The sequence below is a fragment of the Apteryx rowi genome, unplaced genomic scaffold, assembly GCF_003343035.1.
Source record: "Apteryx rowi isolate R43461 unplaced genomic scaffold, aptRow1 scaffold_136, whole genome shotgun sequence".
NCBI lineage: Eukaryota > Metazoa > Chordata > Aves > Apterygiformes > Apterygidae > Apteryx > Apteryx rowi.
The window spans coordinates 1,273,944-1,298,930 of NW_020447597.1; the positions used below are offsets into that span (position 1 = coordinate 1,273,944).

Below are 24,987 nucleotides of genomic sequence, written 5' to 3' on the forward strand. Positions count from 1 at the left end.
AACACTCAGTTTTGCAGAAATGAAAGATACATTAAGCAGAAGACTGATTTGTATGGATCCACAGAATACAGTGAATATAGATTACAGATACAGACGGGATATACTCATGTCTGCTCACTTCTGTCAAAGTGAATTGGCTGGCTAGATCTACTGACTCAGTAGACCTCTTCATAAACAATTTTGCTAATAAGAAAACAATTTTCAAGTATTACTCCAAAATCTGAATTTGGCCCTGTTTCTTTTGGATTTGAAAGACTGTTTCAAGATTGTGGCTTCAATAATGATTGAAAAGTCCCTATGTTTCACAATAAAAATGCAGAAATTTGTTTTATGTTTAATATCACACCTAGTTCTGCTAAATGAAGAGCTGAACATTTTCTCTGTATTAGTAACTCAGATCCCGCCTCTCATAATTTCATTCAATTGCTGCTTACCATCTGTGCCCTAGTCTACAAGATATTTAAGCCAGGAACTTTCTTAGCATTAGTTGCTTATTTATTTCCTGCTACAATAGGGTCCTGAAAAATGTATTTTAATATTGCCTACAAACCAAGAAATCACTAAAAGCAAATTGTTTTGTAATGACATTGTACAAAGATGCAAAACTAGAAAATAAACCTTAGAAGATAGATGTCTGCCCACAGAAAGAGATAATATCATTGTGAACAAGTTGTAGAAAGACTGTCTTTCAAGAAATAAGTGTGCTGCAAAACTCAAAACTGGAAGTTGTTAAATACCAAAGCAGCTTGGAACAGAAAAATATTCTAATTACCCTGTCTTACAGTAACATAATATCCATGACTGAATATAATTTGACTACATTATTTGCCTAGGGAACCGAAGGCTCCGTAACGCTTTAAGATGTACACAAAACACTCACTGGCTTGTTGAAACTCAAGTCCACTGAATGCAAGCCCAGGCACATAACAATCTCAACAGACCTTTATTGGGAGTACTAGAATGCAGTCAACATTATTGCTATTATAAAAAACAAACCACAGAAGAAAGTATTTTGCTTCTCTCATGGAAGATTTAATAATAGTGCACTGCTGCCTCTCTCAGACTGTTTAGTGACAATACACTGACGCACACGGCTGTAACGGAATGGAGATGGATGTTGCCAGTTTTAAAGATAACCAAGCTGCTGTTCAAAGTAAACAGCAGTTGAACYAGCAATTAGCTACTCAATCCACAGAAACTGTGCTGGCTCATCTACAGCTTACACACAGACCCAGTGCACATATACAGGGAGCCTGATTTTGGAATTTGCTCCTGAATAACCTTTTTTTTTTTTTTTTTTAATGCTAGTTCATTTTCTCCACAGGCTCTCCAATTTTTTCAGATTTTTTTCAGTTGCTCAGGCTGGTGCAGAATGGCTGCCAAAAGCAATCTGTTTTTTGTTGCAGTGTATTTTCACCACCATGACATGCTAATTTTCCCCATGTATAAACATATATACACATAGTGTATAACACTTATTGCTAAAGACAAGCCCCCTACATCCAGTGCTCAGGACATAACACAGCATATTAAAAACCATTACTGAAGCATTTCAAATGCCCTCTGTAAAATGACCACCAAAAGCCACATAGATATGGTACAAAAGAAAAAAAAGTAGGAGCTAATAAAATGTGAGGATAGCAATGGGCATTTACAAAGTGATTACACCTCCGACCTTAATAAGCACAGTCTAAAATTAAGAAGCACAGACTGCAAGATTTCTAAGCATTAGAGAGAAAACCTAAGGTTCCCGTCTTTTAAAATACCCTGGCAAAGATGGTCCCTTCTGCATATGAATGTAAAACTTCTGTACATCACCTTTACACATCAGTACCTCTACATGACTGGCAACAGAGCAAGGATCTGAAGATGAGCCGATTGCATGCTTCTTGTTATGAAGAGTGCTTAAAAACAAAACAAAACACAAGCTCAAGTTGTCCAAATTCTGATTTTTTAAAGTTTCTGCAAAGAAAAAAATAAAATAATTGCAGTTTGCCTTCAAATACAACGGAAAGAATATACTGTTTTTCTAGAGTCATTTTTTATAATCTCACTGTGAAGTTCTAGTGACTCCCTTAAGTCAGAACTTTGAGTTTGGCAAGGAGAAGTACTAGAGGTGGGTTTTTGTTTTAAAAAGCCTTTCAGGTCTAGCTAAGTTAGAAGTCCCATGGGAGCAGGGGAGCTCACCATTTGCACATGATCAGTAGAGGCTTACTAGAGGAAGGTAGCAAAAATATCTACAGAGTTTGATCACTGCACACACAATCCAACTGTACAGAGCTCCCAGAATACACTCGAGCCTGAGGACAAGAAGAGCAGAGCAGACCCTTCCCTAGGGTGACCTTCCCACAGCAACCAGAAAGAACTGGGGCACAAGAAGAAAGGAGTGAAACCCTCCAGGCATCATAGAAAAGCAGAGAGTGAAGAAAGCTGAAGAATGAAAGGAGAGAGGGATGCAAGCTGGAAGACAAACAAACAAGGAGCACAACTTAGGGATAAAATGAAGAATGACAGGCAGATGTTAGTCCTACAAGGGGGCTGCATCCATATAGCAATATCCCTAGCAAATATATGAGATCTACCAGAAAATTGCAACGTACTCTGCTTAGATAATTTTAAAGAGAATGACAGGCTTCTATTGCTGTAAGTTACATCCACTACTTCCTAGCTGAACAAAGATCTATATATCTAAGGCCAGAACATCCAATACACAGGCCTTACCCAAACCACAGCTGCCCCCAAGAAGAGGTGGTAGGAAGCATCTTCCAACCCATCCCAAGCCATACGACTTGAAGTACCTCCATTTTATGACCAAAAAACATAGGCAACCCCCATCCTGTGATATCTGATCACATGACCAGGACCATGTTTCATTTATGAATATAATATTTATGTCCTACTGCCATCGTTACAACTGAAAATGCAGAGTTCCTGAGGCAGATGCCTACATTATGGTTATGGAGAAGGGTTTGAAATGAATCACTTCCAAACACCTCCATGAAGAACTGTGCAGACCCACCTCAGAAAAAAGCTGGGCATCTAAAGACTACAAGTTTGCCACCTAGCCCTGTGAAAACACAACAGGGTTCTGTACAGTGGCACTTACCTTTTTATTAAGAACTTAATTTAAGATGAAATAAAGTTGCAAAATTAAAAGTTCCATATCACCTTCTTATAYACATGTATCAGAAACAGTCATTACATCATCATATACTTTTTTCACCTCAGAGTCTACCTATGCTACACAACGCATGAGGCGACTGCAATTCATCTCCAGATGAATAATGATGTAAATAGACTGTGTGCAGATTCGCAACTCATTTACCAAGGAAGCTGGAAGACACAAGGAGGACGATGCCTATAGAAGAAAGATTTTCTTGATAAGGCCAACTAAAAGACATACTGGTATGAACCAGACCACACAGGGTTTGACTGGTGCAAAGCAAGCAACTAAGTTACATACTGTGCAGAACACTTAGCATTGCTATGGCACTTGACTTTTAAGTGCTTAAAAAAAAAAAAGAAAGAAAACAAAACAAACCCAAAAAACTTTAAGAGCATCCCAAYATTTGAATACTTGAGAAACTGGGGCCATAACTAATGTTCACATGTTGCAGACTAACGTCACAATTTGAGAAAGCAAACTCAAAAGTTCGTGAAGCATTCAAGCAGTATGCAATGTATTGCAGAACAGTCCATAAGGAAAATGAGACTGTAGTTCACGTAAGATATGAATGCCTGCAAGAATTCTTATAGTACTTGACTACATAAGAAAGGAAGATTAAAAAAAAGAAAAAAAAAAGAATAATTGCTTTGTAAGTACAGGCCATCCTGAGTAAGGCWGGATCCTCAGGGATAGAATCATGTAGTCAAGTAAATTCAGAGACTGTTACATATACAAATGGAAGACAAATTAAAGCTGCAAGGGCAACTTTAATTTTGACCTTACAACAATTTCCTTTTCAGGATACTATTCGGTTTATACCTCTGCACTAGGAATAGAAACTCCTTCCTCCCACCTGAAATCCTTCGGTCCATCTCCACCTTCAGTTACATTTACAATTATATTATATCACACTCATGCACACACATTGCATAATATTGCTATAGTGTATGCTGTATAAATTATGTAAATACACTCCACTTTGTTTCAAAGTAATTCATCTGTGTTTACGCTTCTCTTATACAGTACACAGTACTACATTCAAGGATATGCAGCAAGTGAATTATATATAAAAAAAAGTCTCACATATCAAAAAAGCAAGTAGGTCACTCAACAACTACTCTTATTGTTTTAAGCAGTTATTTAAGCATCCAACTATATAACATATCAGGGTATTTTATTTAACAATGACCATTAAAATGCCAACAATTTCTCAGCTGTTGTATTCTTTCTGTTATGAAGTTGCCAATCATGATTCCATAATGAGCTTCCAAGTTATACTTATCATACAGATTTGTAACATCTCCTGTAAGACTGATGCGGCAAGACCTTTTAAATAGCAATTGCTCTATAACAGGGGTTTACATTTTGCTTTAGACATCAAGAGTGATAACTTACTTCAGACATAATAGACAGATGGGAAACATCGGAGTAAGTATATTTTAGCAATGAACAAGCCATGCTACTTTCTTTCTCAATAATGGTTTTGTCATGAAAGTTCAGCACACTGGTTATAAAAATCTTTCCTAGATAACCCATCTTTGGCGCATTTTTCAAYTTTACAAATCCTCAAAAGGCATTCCAGCAATTTATGATTTTTTGATGGTCTGTACGTTATCACTTTTATTTTTCCTCTTCTTCTTCATTGGTATGTAGATCAGGAAGGAAAGTGGAAAATGTAGAGTATGCAGAATAGTTTTAATAAACAGTTTTACATACAGTACCTTACATATAGAACAGTGTGTTTGCAAATTTAAATAATTTTTGAATGTACAGTGGCTTGTACTCTTATCAAAAGGTAAATTCAAGTTTACTGTCTATCRGTTCTAAAATGCATTTATACAGATAACTAGAACTGATAAACAGATGTGAGGCATAAAATGTTCAAGTATCTTAATGTCATCAGTTAAATAGCCTCCTTTTAACAGTCATATTTTACAAATTTCAAAACCTGTACATACATTATTTTCAATTTTAGAAACTGCTTGTTAAAAGGTAACATTTCATGTTAACCACCAGTTCTTATAGTTTATTGTAATAAAACTAGACATGTGTAGATATAAATGTATAGGGTATGTATATATGTACATGTGTATCTACACACATATACATACACATAGAAGTATGTATCACTGGGTGCAGCKGCAACTTAAAAGCACAGGRAAAGTCCTGGGCTCAAAATCCAGCAAGATCTAACAGAGCAACTAGGYTGCCTTTGGTTTCACGATGTTTCATTCACTGAAGCGGACAGTTTTGATAAAAACAATGTATCTCATGATATTTATTCTAGTGGTTTAGTAATTCACAGCCACAGACATTTTTGCTGCTCTTGTCATTCCTCATCCCAGCTGAGGTTGATAAATTTTCAGAGGGCTAACACGAAAACAGAGCTACCCAGGACAAAAATTGTACTTTGAATCCTGAACATTGCAATAGAACATAAAAAAATATAAACTAGATACACTTTTGGATGGATTGCTGGCACCAAGTAGGACTTTGGAAAAAAACCTTCATGTAAGTCATACTCAAACTCTCATCCCAGTGGTTTTAACATTATTTGGCACATCTGACAACTATTTGCCACTTATGTTTTAAAGGAGCCTAAGGGTGCTGTAAYAAGGATTTCTATTTAAAAAAATACTTTAAAAAAGGAGACCATGACAAGTCGTTTCTTTCAAAGCCAAAGCTCGTATGTTCATTTTCCCAAACATTCATGAGAGAAGAAAATAACAATCTACAAACTTTTCTTGTAGAGAGGATACAGAGCTCTCTGTGTCTATCTTTCACTAGCAAGATAAAAGGAATTCAYTAAAAATGCATTTCCCAAAGACTGTTTTTAGTCACCCGACTTCTGTGAGTTCGGAACTTCCTGCCAAAGGTTTCAAAATGGTAGCACTGTTCTTCRCAGAATTTTTGTTTGTTCACCTTTCTTATATGAGGAAAATGCCTTGTTTATCATGTTAAGATCACATCAACATTTCTCAGTGTGTAATATATTATACTTTGAAGCTTGGACACTGAATATTCAGATTTTCAGTATAACAAATTCCTTAGTCTAGATCTCTTCTCCTCTCTCTAAAGCTTCAGGCTATTAATGTAATCAGCACAGAACCAGATAAATGCTCAGCTTTTTGCTGTCTTCCTGTCAGTCTTGCGGCTAATAAGAAAATTCACTGTAGAAAGCCTATTTTTATTTCTTTATTCTTCCTTTTGTCATACAGAGCAAAGTGTTGCTATTTGTTGTACTTTCCCCATGTCAATTAAGAGCTGTTTGATACGTCGCTTGAGCTGAGGCAATCTTGCAAGAGGATCTGGTGGCTCCAGTTCTCCAGTGAAATCAAGCCAGCTTTCTAAAACTACAGAAGGAAAAGGAAGAAATTAATTAGAACATGCCTTGGAGCAACATAATTTTCATAACAATTAAACTTATTTCTTTCATATTTTCTGTCTTTAATAAGAAGGGGAAATATACTAAGGGTGTGATCTTTATCTAACATAAGACACATTTACTAGGGAAATTTCAACTAATTTAGTGTTTCACTCACTGAATGGACTGCTAATATAAAAAGGYACTTGGGGTCAAATTATAGCCTTGGCTGACAATTTACTGTCTACACACACACAAAAGAACCCCTAGTTCAAGGTCTTCTGTCTGTGATGGTTGTGTAACAGAAAAAGTAACCCTTAAAAGCAAGGATCAGTCAAATCCTAGGCTCACTCCTGTCACTTTAACAGACTGGATTTTCTTTTATTTTCAGGATTATCTTGCTGTTCTTTGCTGAAGAACCTGAAACCAGTTATTTACTAACACATAGCAAACCAAAGATGAAGGCAGAATGAGCACATCTTTCCTCCTAAATATTTCCAAATACTAGATAAATCAGACCAGAAAATCCTCCCCAGAAGAGCTGCAGAAAAATCTGATACCTTTAGGGTCCATCCCTGAACAAAGGCTAGAGAAGTTACCTACACTTTCTGAAGTCTCTCTCTTATTACATGATTCAAGCTAACTTTTCAGAGGTCCYGAGCACTTACCTACTTTACTGTGTATTCGACACTTTTGGAAAGCATGTGTGTGTGTGTGCAYGGCCAGGGCAGAGGTGATGCTGGTACAAGCTCTGGTTATAACTTTGGGTACCCAAATTTGAATATGATTTTTGAAAATCCATCCTCAGTGTCTCAGATCACCTTCAACACAGTGGCTATGCAAGATGCTGTTATAGGTGTGTTAACATTAAGAGTTAAAGAACTGTATGTAATATCTGGCAATGCAGTTACCATCAACTTCCTTTTCAATCAGGTCCATTCTGCTGGTGACTTCATTCTGTACATTCTCTATATGGGTAAGGAGATTTAGCTGCCATTGAAGATGAGTGTCCACTTGTTCTTCTGAGCCTTTTTTTTCATTACAAACAAACACAGTGTTCCCTTCAGCAGAATTCTTCTTCATAGGTGCAATAGAAAGAAAAAAGTTRCCATTTAAGAGTGGTTATTTTTGTATTTCTGCTGTTGATTTCAATACTTGAGTCACATGATAAACGATGCCATTTCAAAATTGTACTTCTGTCTACTTCACAAAAAGCATACTCAAAAGCCATGTACCATGACACATCAATAGACTAAACCAAACAAAATGCAAATTCCATACAAATGAGCAGTAACAGCATTGGGGAAGTGGAATAAGAGTGGGGGGAAGTAAATTTTACCAGCTCAATAATGCAGGAGGACAGACTGCATTTCTGTGCCCTGTTTATACAAATTATAACTCAAATCATGAAGTGCTGAACTGCATCAGTGAATCATCACCAAAAATGTGCAAAACCCTATGGTTTGTTGCAATTTTAGTCATGAAACGTAGGAAAACTGCCTAAAACACAGTAATACTGAAGATGTGAAAAGTCTACTTATTTTGTGCAAATCAGCTGCCCATTCATATGTTGATTAAAACAAAAGACTTCTCTTCCTACTACTGCTGTGATCCCATGCAACTTCCCACCACGAGTCTGGGCCAGACTTAAACATGTTTGGAGACTGTTATATGGCCAGTAATGTACAAAATTATGCACACAAAGTAAACGTAGTATGTTAGACATAGATTGCCTTCTTTGACATACTTAGTATCTCCATAATATCTTTATCTTTTYGTATTTCATGTATTTAGGCAACAACCAAAGGAAGTATATCTCACCTGACAAATCAGTCAAAATTTTCAGCATCTACATTAACTAACAGGACTGGCAGTTTCAGTTTTGTAGCCCCTATGACTTCATATCCGATGAAGCTCCTTCACTAGTGATTATTCTGTTTTAGGAAGCAGCTTCACAGAAATTGCTGGAGGACCTGGGCTTACCCTGTATCAGTTCACAGTAAATGCCAGAGCAAGGCATGCATTGTATCATACTAGTGCGTTACTCTGAAAAAAGTGCTCAACTAAATCTTTTCCCACATCACATTAAAACAGACTTAGCACCCTCTAAAAGTATATCTTCCCCCAACCAGGAAGAGGAGGAGAGAGAAGAGAGAGGGGCAGGACAGTGGGGACTGGAAGATTTTTAGTTACTTCTTAGCCAAAAAAAATCCAAAAAAACTTTGTTTGCTTTTAAGTCTTAAAAGCAATTCCAAAAAACCTGAACTTGGATTGTCTCAYGGGCAGTTGCACAAGCGAGTCCTGGAGAATGTATATTGTTAATACTCACAATATTCACCACAGAGCTGAAGTATACTCCTTAGTTACTGAAGACAGGTATTGAAAGCCATAAAAGCCTCTCAACTCTTAAAGCCTACAACTAAAATCTTTTCTCTCTCAAGATACCAAGTTTGTCTCTTCAGTGCTTTTCACTATTCAAACTATTTCACTGATGTTTAGATAGGATGTTTCCAATGTAAACATAAGAAACACCTTATTTTTTACAATTTTCAGGATCTCACATACACTTAAGAGAGAATGCCATTCTTCTCTTGCTGTACGAGGACTTAAATGCATAATCCTAAAAACAAGAGCATCTATTATACGAGCCTTTCAGATGCACATTACAGTAACTGAGACAAATCTGCCAAGATCTACTCATGTCTTTCAGCCCTGATAAATTCATAGTTAAAGCTGAGATGATTACAGATTCTAATAATCTGCTCTAACAGGCAGACTAAACACTAACAATTTTTTTTTCCTTTTAATGGCCTCTGTATTTGTTTATCCAAATGGCTAGTCTACAGTCCTAGAAAAATAAATAACTTGAAATTAGATAATCTGAACACTCTTTATAAGACATAAGAAGATCGCAGCAGAACCGTAGATCAGGAAAAAGCAAAACAATATGGAAAACCAGAAAATTCAAGGCGCTGCAGCAATCTAGAAGGGAGATTGCAATGGCCAAATCCAAATTTTGGCGAGGAGAGGTGAAGAAGTTTCACAGAGAAGCCAGTTCATGTTACAAACGGCACTTCAATGTTGATTTCAGTGTGGTTTTAAGGTAGGTACAGACTAGTTCATGTAGAAACCAAGGAGCGCTTTTCAGTACATAGTGAGTCGAGAGAAAAAGCCTATTCAGACACCAAGGCTGACTACTGACAACAGTATAAACTAGGGTGTCCCAAAGGAAAAAGTACTCTGATACTGTCCCAACAGATCCCTTCCCAATTTAAAACAGAGCACCCAGCTCTTTAGTTTTATGGAGTAGGCTCTCAGGGAAACATTAACTCTGTTTCACTGTCCATATTTTAAATTCTAAAAACATGCTATTTAAAATCATGATTTACGCTATTGTTGGAAAGAAAATGCATTTCACATTGCTGCATGTTTCCTTACTATACAAACTGAGTACAGTCATGCAGTTCAGCATACAAATAGTTATCTCTAACCAGAATGAGCCAAAGTTTCCCATTCAGGGTACATAGCTTACATGCCACATTTAAAACTAGAATTATAAGGAAAAAAACATATCTTACTCATTTCTTCCACACCAGAAACTGTACTTCGAAAGGGGGATGAGTTGGGCGATTTATTTTCACACAGTTGGTATTGCAGAAAACAGAAAGGTTTGTTTTACTTTGCATTTGGTTTAAAAAGAACTCTTCACTAAGACCAGACTAAAAAGTTTCAGCCCTCCTCCACAAACTAATGGATTCAAGCAGTTAACGCAAAACTGAGAAAGAAAGGTTTAAATGACTGGGTATAATCCTGACCAAAGACCTGTGAAACATATTTAATTAAAAKAAATATGCAATATAAAGGACTTAAAAGTTCCACATGAGTTGAAAACAGCTTAGCTGACCAGTAGTAAGTCATTACAAAAAAGAAACCAAAAAACAACCCACACAAACTTGTCCTGTTTTCTTCTCTTCCAAAAAAACCACTTAAGTGTTGTTTCAAGATCCCTCCTTTTAAGCACAGGGTTTTGATTTTTTTTTTTCCCCAAAAAACATTGGAAAGGAACAAGCATAAACAAATTTTGCATAGGCAAAATTTTAACCATACTTTGGAATTCATTCACCAACTCAAACCTGAAACCATTTCACTGTGATGCAACTCTGTTCCTAGTTATATCTACCAACATATTTAATAGTAAACACCAAGTTTTAACAATGAACATTTCTATATATTTTTATGCACTTGGGTTTTATCATAATGATTTTTTTTTAATTAAGAAACTTCACAGATGAAGAATAATACTTACCTGATCATTCATCCCATCATCTTTAAAAGAATATTGTAAACAATTTTTATTCTCTGAATGAAATTCCTGATCTTCCTCAAAACTACTTGTATCTTCATCATCTGAGCTCATAGGGTCACTGACTGCTTTGCAGTCTTGACCAAAACTCTGTGGTTTTTGGTAACTGTGCTCACTTGTGATATACGTTTCTTCCATCTTTTGGGGTAAGCTAGGTGGCTGTTTATGATTTTGACTGTGACACGTCCTTTCAATTGGATTAACAGGGTCTGGCAAAGTCACTGTTTTTTTCTCTACCCCAAGAGTCATTTGTTCTTGTTCTTTTCGCATCCCTGAATAAGCCCAGAGATGAAGGTCTGGGTGATGCTTATTTCTGGAAAAAAAAGAAAAAAAAAAGGGGGGGGAGGGCAGAGGGGAAGCAAGTTATTAGAGATGTACCACTGTTAGAGCACTGAACCATTAAGCATCCATTTCTGCTATTGATAAGCACCATTATCAAGCATGCGAGCAAGCATTCGTAGGCGACTTTTCAATTTAGTATAAATCCAGAATGACCCTTTAATACAAGGGTCATCATGTAACAAAAGTTACCAATAAACCAAAAATATCAGATCTACTCGGGTGCTGAACTCCTAACTCCCACTGAAGCTGGAACTACTCCACATCTTGCACTGAAAGTGTTTAGAATATTACACAAGCAAGAACATTAACACAGGAGAATAATGCATATAGAGTAATGGTATTATTAGGTCTCTACTACCTAAATATATAAAGATGAAGAATATTCTAATACCTACTTTAATATCCCAATCTTCAACTGCAGTCCATGCAATATTTCAGTTACACCATATACGTCTGCCAGTAGATGATGCGTTGACACAATCTTTTTGGCATTAAGATGAGAGTAGTTTTCTTTCAAAAATGATAATCCACACATGTGTCCATTGTTTAGCCAGTCTTTATCATAAAGATATTTGGCACTCCATCTCTGACCTGAGGGTAAGCAATAAACAGACTGAGGGCCACCTAAAATCACAGTGCAATTTTATTTAAAACTAGCGTGCTAGCATTATATGCTGTACTCTCCTAAATGTCTCCTAACATCCATGAGAGAAGGACTCAAGATCTTGCTATTTCATTAGCATGTGAAAAATTAATTTTCATGGATTTAAAAGAAACTCTTATCACTTATTATGAAAGCAAAAGTAAACCTCAAGTCTCATGACCCTTCTAAATGGCATTTGAAATGAACAATCTAATCAACTCTGCAAAGTACTGGATATAAAAAAGCTCGATAGTATGAATCTAACTGCAAAAGTGAATTTAAATTGGCTTTTTTTGTTCAACTGTTGCAGCTTACTTAAGAAATAACTAAGATAGCAAGAGTCAGAGACTGTTAGAGACTAAATTCTATATGGACCTATCAAAAACATCTGGTTTCTTTTTGAAAAGGCAGTAAATATTTGGCTTCAATACTGAAGTCAATATCTATTTCCTAGAAGCTAGTAGAAGGTCTTCATGAAGGGCAAACATCTCAAGATTATCCAACAGCAGAGTTCTTACACTCTCCTTTGAGGTATCTTGTACCAGACATTAGGCAGGATATTTAAGTAAGCAGGCCGTAGGTCTACATTGCTATGGCAATGTCTACAATCTTATCCAACAAGCACGAATGACATTTAGCTAATACATCTACAGTAATTTAACCATTATGAAAAAAAAGAAAAAGAGCAACTTATAATGCTGATCATGCTAATATTATTGTTTATAATGAGGAACCCAGACAAACAGACCGCCTAAGACTGCGATATCTTACAGTCAATTTTATATCAGACTATCATCATATACAGAACAAAGAATGGGTTGACGGCAGCCCTTCATACCTTTCAGGAGAATACCCTATCTCCTTTCTGCCCATTATCCCAATACAGTTTAAAATACTGACATTGTGAATGACCTTTTTCTCCTGACACAGAAAGAAAAGAAGTAATGGTTAGGAAGGGAGAGAAGATAAAAATTAGGGACATAGTCTCTGAATAGCAGGGGATAATGAAGTACCTACTACAGAGCAGGAAAAGAACACAAAACAAATTAGTTGTTTTTAATAAGAAAAAGCTTGACTGCTCAAAGAGTATAACACATGAGTAATTATCAAACAAGACTTTATACCATAAATCAAGCCTGATATGGGACAAATGGAAAAGTTGCATCTGTCTAGCTCTTTCCTAAATTTTCCTCTCAGAAATATTTAGTGAAACCAGTGCTATTCTGTACTTCTGCAAACTGGCTTCAGATATGATTTCTTAAACGCTGAACAAAAGTAAATTTGAGTGTATAGTTTCACTCTCTTCTTGAAAAAGCCAGACTGTTGGAATGGAAAAATCGCCAGAAGACATGTATGTGCATTTGTATCACTTGTCAGAAGGAATATGAAAAGCTTTCTTCCAAATTATATGGCTTTCCTCCAAATAATTGTTAAGAAAAATGGTTTCATGAACAGATTTTTTTTTTTAAATCAACAGCTTCTTTATCAAATGTATTCAGTTTATAATTAATCAGATTTTTCCTAATTCTTACTATTTCAAGCTTATCCTGGCAATCTTAAGTTCAAGATGTGCTGTTCGTGCACTATTATTTTCCATAGTAAGTGCTGCTGCATATGTTTTGCATMTGTAATTATGCTTTTATTATACAATTCTGAACAAACATTACCAAATTAAAATTAATATGAAACGAGATCCACAGAATTAAGTGCACTATGCTAATGAGTCTTTAAAAGAGATTTAAAYGAATAGATGTGATTACAAGTATATGCAGAACAGAGAATTTGTTTTGTAGAGAATTACTTTTCAGAGTACAATGACATTAAAAAGTCCTATGGGTTTAGGGGAATTAAGTTTGAACAAGTAAACCCAAGGTAATTCAAATTCTGAAGTACGATTTAAGACATTTGAACAAGATGTTACCAACAAGAAAAGTAAGCTCTGCTCAGAGCCAAACTTAGAAACATTTGCCCCAAAGTAGTATAACATATAACACAAAGCCGACAAAGTTGTAACAAGTAAAAGCAATGCAGAATATCTCTGCTTAAAACCCCCCCGTAGACAGCAGCAGATAAAGGTGATTTACTCATACCTGGTGGATCTCTGCAGATATAACAGATGTATTGCTCTGGAATGCTGTCCTCTAACAACCCCATGCATACACTGTGTTGCCAACACAAGCACTCTTCACACTGACACCAAAAAAAAAAAAAAAAAAAGCAAAAACTAAAACTAAGATAACTGGATTTACAAATAAGAAGCTACTTCTTGTATCATCAAAATGCAAGGAACAACAGTTTAACTTAAACAGCTGTTTGAGTAAGATTATTTTATTGGGCAATTTGTGTTTGGGTAGGCAAAGACATAAAGCTAAAAAGTAGCTTAACTCTAGTTCTGAAAGTCACCTCAACCACAAATTCCAGACTGGAGACAAAAAATTGAAGATGAAGATTGATAATAATTAATAGTATTTTATTATAACATTCAATATTTTAGCACCTAAATATTTAGAAGTGAAACATAAGACAGGAGAATAATATTACAGTAAAGTAGAAAGATAATGTAATACATTACAGCATAACAGTGAAAAGTAGAAAACTCTTCAGTTTAATTATTTATATTTACAAAGCATCTCTCCAGTGCGCTAGAAAGATGTGTTTTTAATATCGCACCAATGGAAAATCTAAAAAGAAAAAGAAAATGAAGAGAAAATGAAAGAGTAGAAATAAGAGAATAGGAGAGCAAAATAGAAGCGGTAAGACATGAAGGCCTTGAAATAGCAAATTGGTTGCTCTTGATGAGACAAGGAAGGAAGAGGAGATAAGTGATCAGTATTAGGCTGGCACTGGACTTTAGAAACGGGCAGGAAACTACCACCACCGAGTACTCTTTTCCTTTCCATTCTCTTCTCAGTGTTGGCCTGCATTTTAAATACCTGTTGTTTTATTAGTGAAAGCCTCTCCTCTTTGCTGACATGCATTTTGAGCATCAACCTACCCAAAACACAGAAGCCACCTTTCCTCTTGTCATACCACTATGGTTGCAATTTTCTCTTCTCTCTGCAAAGATTTCTACATCAGTCCATTTTTCCATATTACCACCACTGCTGACACTCCTGCTTAATTCTTCCAATACACCACTCCATTCCAGTAATGCTTTCCCAGGGACAGTCGTTTTATCCTTCTTTTTCAGATCTTTATGTCATTTCCAAAAGATTTTCCAGGCTATTAACCCGTGACAGCCATTTTTGCCTCATTCAGTTCTCAGCTAAAAAGGCTTCATATTTTCAACAGAAGTTGTACTACGTTAATAGTTATACACAGACCCGTTCTTTGAGTGCAGAAAAACACAAAAATACCCAAACTTTTTAAAGTTATTGACAACTCAGTTCTTCCTCACTGTTGATAGCATCCAATCTAAATGCTACATTATGAATTCCTTGAGACAGGGAGTTTAAATTATCCATTATGAGATGGGAATTGCCCCCCCTTATTGTAGTACAAACAGCAGTAGCTGCAATCTGTTGATAATGAAAATGCTGTGCAGACACTGTACACTCTTCAAGTGGTGATAGCTCTCTCCCTTTTCTATACCAAATTAAGTTAAATTCTTAGCAGTTTCTCCAATGAGCTAGTAATTTCCAGCTTGAGAACTGTCACTCTAAAGACACACATCAGATACTGACAATATTAATATTTGTATGGCAGAGACCTACACTAAGCTAGAGATGATTATCTCAGATACAGCTGAGGTGAATTTACAGTGAGCAGAATGGTCTCTGCAACTGGTACTGCAAAACACAAGGACCAAACCTATTATAGCAGAAGTGTTGGTATGTCCAGGATTCTCTGTGGATATAAACGATAATTTGTGCACAGAAAAGCATTTATTTTCCCAACATTATCAACCAGCTATACGGAAAAAAACAGTTACTGTTCCTTATAAACCTGTTCCATGTACTGAACTGTTAGAGGAAATGTATTAAATCTATCCTAGAGAAACAGTTTTGCATACACAGGATGGAGTCACACCAAGTGCAGAATATAGGAGTATTTTGTTATTATTGTTCACCTTGTATTTACAGTTCTCTACATAACTTCAGTCTCCAAAATTATCAAAAGGGCACCCTTCACAATCACAAAATTCACACAGAAAATACAAGAAAAAAAAAAATCTTTACCTGAATCATAAAGCCATTTTCTTCATCCAGTTCACAGATGCATCTTACAATTTCATTGAGAGCATCATCTTCATCCTGAGACTCTTCAAAATTAGTTGAATCAAAATCCTGATTGTATTCATCACCGCTAAGTAACAAACTCTCTGTGGAAGAATCATCCAAGAACTCCACATCTGAAAGGTCTAGTAAAAACAAATCCGTGTGAAATTGTGTGTGCAAAGAGATGCAATACTTTACAGAAATACAGAACTTTTGGCAGTGAAAAATCTTAACCTGCACATAGCCAAWTCACTCACAAATGCACTGATAGTAGGTTAGATTTCTTGAGGAACTCTGCTAAGAGCCTTTAATGTAATGTGATCACCTCAAAAGCAGAGATAACAATTAATCAAAGCAAGTACAGTGTAGAACAGCTTGGAAAGTGCAAGTATTTTGATTTAAATGGATGAAATATAAATCAGCCTCCATATTTATAGATACAATCCCAAACAAACTTTTTTTTTCCTTTCAGATTCTCCTTTTTAAGGAATTAAACCTACAAACTGAAAGTTTCAGTTCAGCCAACCTACTTTCTCCACTAAGGTCAACAGACAAGATAGCTCTCGGATACTGGTATGACGTATTCTTCTCTGAGAACATGCTGCGCAAAGTCAGAGAGCTCCCCGAGGACCGTGTTAACGGAGAGGAGCACCTGTCCAAGAATTCAACAGAACTGTCTTCATAATCCGAATAATCTGAAAAGTTAACATCAAAAGATTAACTGCTGTTAAAGTAGTAAAGAAAAATTTGTCACAAGTGCAGAAATGATAAACAGGTAAGACTACAACATTATGCTCAAAAGTAAGGAATATCAACATTTAGGTATTAAGATGATGGAACTGTGCAAATATGAACTGGTAAAAGTGCTTCATAACCTATTTTATCCAGAAGTTTCCAGTAAAAGACATTACACGACAAACATTAAAACTGTCTTTTTAACTTCCTCCCTGTCTCTGTATGTACAGAGGAATAATTCTTCATTTAAAATTTTATCACTGTATGAGTAAAAAAGATCTCATATTCTTATCACTGCAATTCATCCTGTAATATTTACCATCTTTAGATAAACTCTTTTTCCTTAAGTCTATTTGTAGCAGAATGCTACAAATGGCACCTACCTGTAGGCTATACTAGTTGAAACAGTCCCAAGAAACACAGTTGCAAGCCTGTCCTTATCAAGCCTGTCCCAGGAAAGCCCAGTGGTAATTAGAGTTAATCCTCTTATAAATTATTACTTTGGAAATAAAAGGGTAATCAAGTTTCTACATTTTCATTCTGTTAAAGTATTCCTGTTACCATATGTATCTACAATTCTTGCAATGGGTTCCACAATACACTTCTCTCCTAAATACTTCCATAAAACCATTGTCAATATTTACTTTTTCTCTGTCAAGAACAGAATCGTTCTACTACGTGATTCCTAAGTACATTTGCTTGAAGTCAGGATCAGCGATGATAAACTGCAATGTTTAGAACACTACTTTATGTTGTATTCCTATCAACCTCAATGAATTAGAATGGTATTAATAACAGAAGCTACCTACCTTCTACTTTATATGGGTTTGATCTGAACAGTCACTCATGCATATACTCACAGCACAGAGGGGAAAACAGTGTTTTTGTTTTGTTTTTAAGCCTTACACAAAATATATGATTCAAAAGGGGATGAAGTATGCCTCACACTTTCATTTCTGAAGTGCCCTGAAAGTAGAGGGAGCTAGTCCTGGAGAAAGAGAAGACTGTTTATTTTGATAGACCATATTTCAGTGAGCTTTTTCAGGGTCAGACACCAGAGCAAGAATCCACCAAAGCATTTTTCTTTTTCCTTGGTTAATGAGTCCAGACCGAATGTCTCTGGATTCCTAGAAGTCTTTTTCTAAGGGATGAATTTGGGTAGAAGAGAAATGCTCGCATTTTTTCCTTACACTCATTTCTGCATCTGGATTTAAGACCTCTATTTATTGGGGCATTATGAGATATACAATTTTCCCCTAATAATTACAAGCACTGGATCTGTCCAACTTCTCCCAAATATTTTAAATTGTACACTAAGTCAGTCTTTCCTGTTGGTTCAACTAAATTTCAATACTTAGCAAATATTGAAGATTTTGCATCTTCAGAGATGCAAGAGAACTTATCTATTCTTTCTTAGGAAATAGGTGAAACAGAAGGTTCACAGGAATACCGTGCAATAGGTGTTCCAGTTACAGAAAATATATTTGTAGATTTAGACATGTTTCAGATACATACCTTAACTTGGCACCTATTAAAACAGTTCTATTCCAAAGATCTTTTCAAATGCTTCAATCATTATTTTGCTTATTTCTATGCAAGCATTCTTCACAAGCTTTTACACAAATAGTCAGCCTGTCATTATATTCAGAGAATACAGGAATGTACAAACTGTTTTTTTACACTTATGAAACTGTATTGACAGTGTGCTTCTGAGGATACTGCTGTACACAAAGTGATGACACATTGCTTTTGAGTATCTTCCTAAAATGGCAGGGAAGTACCATTACTTCTGTGGGGAGTAATAATTCAATCTGCCGTGTTTTAATATCCACAGATGAGGCAGCCAGAACTACTTAGGTTTTGTGGCTGTGATCTTGTGTGGTGCTTTGTTTGTTTGTTTGTTTTTAAATCAGTGAAGTGGCTTTTGTATACCTAATATTTAATAGCATCTTCTTTCAAATGCCTTCCCAACATAAGCAAAAAAAACCTGCCAATAATTTTCAGGTAATAGCCTCTACTGAACTTTACAGTTTAAAATTATAGTACCCCAATATACAGACAATGAAATATGAAAAATCTAACTTACTGCAGTTCATATTCAAGTACTGCATTATTTGGAAGCATTATCAGGTTACAGTACAAGTTTTAGACAGACAAATGCTTAATCACTCTAGATATCCACAAGGCATCTTTAAAAGTCTGTGGTCAAAAGGTCCACATATGCATAGGATTTTTCTACATGCTTATGAATTTTTGTTTTTAAGGAAAAATTCCTTGTTTGATAGGTTTTTAATTTCCACCTTCCCACATTTTCAGAAGTTTCAGTCAGAGGTATTATGACTGATATCTAGTAAAGCACACTCTCAAGGTACATGAAAGCAAAAAAAATCTGATAGTATACTAAGGACAGTCTATGTTTTTGAATATTTAAATACATTCTCCAAAAACAACAGCAGTAAGATAAAAATAAGAAATATTGTTTTAAGCCCTGAAACACTTCTTGAGGTAAGCAGGTATAATACACAGAAGTTCAGTCTTCAGCAAAAAGAAAAGATAAGAGTTTGAGTTTGCATTTGCCCTTGCTGCTATTTGTACTACCATAATGCTACAGCCAAGACTGCACTGGTAAAACTTGACACCAAGGAATTTGTAACTTAAGTTTATAGGAGATCAAAAGACCCAAGAAGGGGAAAAAGGAGAAGAAATAAAAAGAAATGGTAAGACTGTACTGGTCAGCAGGATAACTATTCCATTAAATTGATTTTTTTTTTAAATATTAGCACAATTTCTATGAAAAACTTGACAAGGAGACTTACAGTAAAGATAAGGCTAAAAAGTCACCTTGTTAGTGGAGTATTATTCAACCAAGGAAAAAGCATGAAGTGATCTGAAAGTTTAAAAGAGCACACAGGTAAGGTGGAACAGGCTACTTACAGCCTCACATCTGAAATACAAGTTGTTTTTGTTCTAAAAGGGAAGGGAAATAAAAGAGAAAAGAAAAGGATGAGTGATACAGTCAAAGTATAAGCATAGGGAAATGAGCTGAAGACAAATGGAATCAACATCTGTCAAGACAACGGAGAAGGCTTGTCACAGAAATACCAACCTCAACTGTTAAGCCTCARCTGTTAAGGAGAGGCTGCATCTTACACAGTAGACCTCAGATTTAGACCAGGTGTGAGAATAATTTTAAGGTGTAATCAAGATGATGAGGAATGGGTATACAAAAGTTCAAATGAAAAATCTGAAGAGAAGAAAAGAACATACCTGCACATCGTTTGAAGGAAGAAAAAGAATTAAAATGCCTGCGGAACCTATCATTTAGACACAGGCTATAAGCACAGAAATGGGATCACAGATCAAAGTATCCTTTCAACATTAAGACCAAAAACTTATTCTTTGCAATTTCTAATATTTTAGATTCATATTGTTAGAAATAAGTTTTAATATTTAGCTATTAATGTCAAAAATAAGATCCACTGGTTTTGCTCATTTTCAAAAAAGAAATACATATTAAACTTACCATGTTGTTTAGATTTCTTCTTTTTTTTCTTCTTCTTTTTCTGTTTTGATTTATGATCTTTCTCTTTTTTCTCTTTTTTCTCCTTTTCCTTTTCTTTCTTTTTACCTGAAATAACAAAATAAATATTTTTAAACAGCAGTAACAATTAAATTCAAGCTATTTTGGTGAYCTACTCAGATTAACATGTTTTAATTTGCTTGATAGTGTGTTAGTCTAGGTGTTAGTCTCTTATTAATTGATAGTAGAATGGTACATTTTACAATTTTAAGCATTGCCAAATGAGATGTCAAGAGAAAAAAAAAATAAAGCAAAGCACACAAAGTGACAGATTTAAATAGCTTATAACAACATATAACAAAAACGTTCGGGCGGGAGAAAAAACAAGCTTTTTTAAAGGACGTAATTCCAAGCTAGAAAGATAATGTGGTCTTAAAAACACCTACYACACCTACAAAAAGTAGGTGAAACAGACTCATAAAACTGCTGATGCTGTCAGCAGTTTCTACTAAACAGCAACATCCTCACATAAAACTGATTCTGAATAAAATTTGTCACGTATTTTGCATTGCTGTTCACTTATAAGCACTGTTGACATTCTCATGAGGATAGGTACTTTATCTTGGAAGAATTCAATTTACTCTGTTAATTCTTCTCTGACGAAATGTATCCYACAACATGTCATTCTATAATCATTTTCTAAGCAATCAGTTGTGAGATAAATAAAGATAAAATTGACTTGTTATGGAAAATAATCCTTACATACTGACTTCAAGGAGATATTTCCTGCACAGAAATTGAGTCATATTATCTGCTTGGTAAGTATAGGAACAGAACTTTTCCCTCCTGGCAAAAATAATGCTAATTCACATATGAATTCTTGTTCATCTATAACCATAATTTTTACACAGGGAAAACCAAACCCCTCTTACTTAAGATTTTTGTTCAAGAATTGCCAAGTGTTTTGTCAGTCACACTTGGCTATTTCCTTTTATTTTACCTGTCAGTACACAGAAATAAATGCAACATCACTAATTCAACTAAAATCAGCTTTGGTTTGGGCTTCTTACCTGGGACAGGATACTACAGACCTGTCATAGATACTACTTGGATCCTTCCAAATCCTTGTTATTTGCATTWTCATTTTTTCCTTATAAAATTATTCCTCACTACAAGTTTTTTGTATATATAAACTGTAAGAGCTAAAAAAAAAATTGCAACTGGCCCCTGGAAATATTTATATACTTTTACATTAGCAGTTCAGAGACATCAAGTAAAGTGTTAGAGCTGTCTATACTATTACTCTTTCAAACCTTTGCCTTTTTCCCCAAAATCTTCTTTCTCTGTACATACCATATGCTGTGGAGCTTTTCTCTTCCAGYTTTCCTTTCCTTTCCATTCTCACTGCGCCTGCAAATTGAAGAAGAACATATGACATTAGTGCAATGTCTGGCTGATGACCTGCTTTCTTGTAAATGTCATTAGATGGCAAAAAGTCCTACTGGTACRTAATATTAAGAAACATACAAGCAATACATTGATTTTTAATGTCACTTTACAGTTATTTTTATTGTCTAAAGCACTGGAAACAAAAAGCATTGTAGTTTACCAACTTCTGAATGCTTGTCCTTCTCAATCACGTTCTTTAATATTTTCTCCTTCAGACTCTCAAAACATTTCTCCTTTATGGGCACAGAGTACTGTATCTCTGTCCCTTCAGAGCTCACTGATGTGGAAGACCGCTTTTTTTTACTATTCCCTTTGGGTAACTTTAGACTATTGGTTAAAGGCATTTCCAGATGTAAGGCATGTACATGGGACGAGGGTGCTGAAAACAAGAAGACAAGTTTACTAGGCATTCAGTAAAGATTGCAGCCAGATCACTGGCTGGGTCAGATCACTGAAACGTCAAATATTGGTAATATTATCACAGTTAACATATAATTACTGCATACGAATGCCTAGGTCTCAGTCTTACATACAAGATGTTACATGCCAAAGAAGGTTTCCTTATCTATTTRGGAATTTGCATTCACTTTCTAAACAGTAACATTAGTTTAAACACACTTTGCTCTACTTTTAAGCCTTTTTGTTTCCTTTTCATTTCAATGTAGTAGAAACCCATGTCAACAATAAGCATAAAAGTGCTGATATTGCCAAAATTCTTTTAATTATTGTTCTATTATGTGAACAGAGACTCTAAGCTCTTCTACAACGTTTCTGGTACTCAGTATGAAATTTACACTTCAGCTTATTGCATTTTTATTGGTTCAATAACATTTATATCACTCACTGTCTTTCATGTGTATATTCAATATACATTTGAATTACATGCAAAATACTATGAAAATTTATCAGAATTCAGTATCACACTCATACTGACAATTCTCACTGTGCACTTTCAGTAAACCTTGAAATATTTAGGTAGGGTTTTTACCTCAATGTGTATTAGGAAATAACACAGCTGAAGGAACACTAAAATTACAGTTTTTCATTGCTGATATTTATAATCAAATAGGACAATGGAATTTTCAAATATTCAAACTAGAACAAAAGCCATTTGTAAAGAACATAACCAATATTGTTCAAATCTCTTTGCAACTGTATTGGTCCATACAGCGAGAGCTTTAAGTCTCATCTAACTATAATCAGGCAAGTCATTTTTAGTGCCTCTCAACATGTGAGCCCAACAAAAAGATCAGCATCCAAAAATCATTTGCTGGTGAAACTGTTGAACTAAAGACAAAAATCCTGAAGGAAACCTGCTACTGGTCAAGATGTTAAATAAGACAAAATACAAAGCTGATCTGGAATAGCTTTGAGCTCCCTCTTTTATGATGTTGAGTAATACAAAAACAAAAAGCATTTAAACAAACAGTGTTAAGATAATTTGGTAAGTCTGAGAGTCTTAAAAGGATTCTGGAGGAAGTAACAATAATATCCTGGGGATGGCTCCCTAAAAAGGCTTTGCAGGCTTGGAAAGACCAACCCAACTCTGTTATGAAACTTACTCTAGCTCCTAGGCCGCCTCCTCTTGGGAAAACAGCCAAAACGTCACAGAGCAAGAAAGCTGCATGGGCAGCGGAAGCAATAGGAGGTAGTACGTTATCTACCACAGTGTACAGACTTTTTAAATGCCAGATGTTCTCRGCTGTAAGATGCAAGGCACTACCAGGTACCACGCACTTGAGCCAGCAGGCAGAAGCAGCCATTCATTCCGTGCGCTGGCTTTAACGCAAGACGCGGGCCGCCTGCCTACAGCTGAGGTTGCCTGTGCCTTCTGGTAGCTGAATGGACTGTCTCACCCAAGACTATAACCCTTTCAAGTCTATCCTAACGTTCAGCCTCTTGCTCTTCTCTATGTCCCAGTGAGATAAGTCCCCTTAATATATTTATCATCAACACAGAACACCATCCACATTAATCCTTCTTTGGTTTCCTAATTAATGGTTATCTCTATCACAGGGCTGAAGCTGTCCTGCAGTATGTGGAGCAATGAGTACGTTTTTAACACTTCAGAAAAAAGAGTGACGCTTCTCCACATGACCATGTTATCAGGGTCTCGCTCTGCTGGATCACTTGTAAAGAGAGCACATTAGGAGCACTCAAACGCACATATGAGAATTTGGTTGGGTCCCTGCTATTTTGATGAAAAGCTCTAAGAACGCTTTATCTGAACAATCTCCAGAAAAATTTAGTCCCGACCTGTCTATTTAAATAAGTTAGTATTTAAACTTCATTATACAAAATAAATCCTGACCTCAGACATCCGTATGTGCTCTGCTATCACTAATCACAATGCAAACCTCAGTATCTCAATTTTTAACACAAACACATCCGACTTGGAGTAGTCAGTAAGTGAATAACTGACAAAGGTTTGGGGAAACATTCATCATAGCAGAAATCCACTACGGTCACACAAACCACCATCTAAACACCACCACTATCTAAACTCCATCTCTATAGTAACCAGAAAAGAGAAATTACTATTATGCCTGCATAGTCTGTTATGTTATTCCCGGTATTTACTAATTAAATATTACCTAATATTAATATAAAGTAATATAAAGTATATAAAATTATATATGAGTAATATAATGGAAAGCATTACAGATTGAGAATCACAATTTTGCTTTCACCTAAATAAAATGTTAATGCCTGCAAACTCTTCAATTTTCAAGTGCATAGTTATTATGCCTTACAAGCAGCTCCAAAATTAAATAAAGTAGACAATCACAGTCTAGAGACCTAATATAGCAAAACAAATACTAATTTATAAAAGTATCTTTTATGGAGACATTACCATCTTTCTTTTTTCAGCTGGTATTTTTAACTGCCATTTTATCGCTGTTCGGGAGTCTAGTACACCGCCTCCACGCAGTGAAGCGTGGGAGGTCTGCAATTAGCACTCAGCAGAAACGAAGCTACTTACAAGACCAGATTTGAAAAAACTAATGATTACGTCATTGCTCTAAGGTCAATTTTATTACCTAACGAAATCACAAAAAAGAATAATTCCAGATCCAAACCAAATGCAAATCGAAGAAACTTCCTGCCGGCTTTGAGACGCTTTGGTAATGTTACTTTACATGCGCTGCTAAGGCTGAAGTGACACAGGCCCCGCTAGCGCGAACGCA

At 35.7% G+C, this 24,987-nt stretch overlaps 1 protein-coding gene across 1 annotated transcript in view; it reads right to left on the reverse strand.

The window, feature by feature from the left end:
- Nucleotides 1-926: 926 nt before the first annotated feature.
- PHF20L1 (PHD finger protein 20 like 1) overlaps nt 927-24,987 on the reverse strand; it is a 57,282-nt gene continuing 33,221 nt past the window's right edge. The window contains exons 13-22 of the mRNA XM_026057082.1: nt 21,960-22,178; nt 21,704-21,760; nt 20,354-20,473; nt 16,626-16,790; nt 16,057-16,238; nt 13,969-14,068; nt 11,631-11,826; nt 10,837-11,206; nt 7,442-7,607; nt 927-6,519 (exon numbers count right to left, since the gene is read on the reverse strand). Of these exons, the coding sequence (XP_025912867.1) occupies nt 6,377-6,519; nt 7,442-7,607; nt 10,837-11,206; nt 11,631-11,826; nt 13,969-14,068; nt 16,057-16,238; nt 16,626-16,790; nt 20,354-20,473; nt 21,704-21,760; nt 21,960-22,178 (1,718 nt within the window). The 3' untranslated portion in view covers nt 927-6,376. The remainder of the gene's footprint in view (nt 6,520-7,441; nt 7,608-10,836; nt 11,207-11,630; nt 11,827-13,968; nt 14,069-16,056; nt 16,239-16,625; nt 16,791-20,353; nt 20,474-21,703; nt 21,761-21,959; nt 22,179-24,987) is intronic.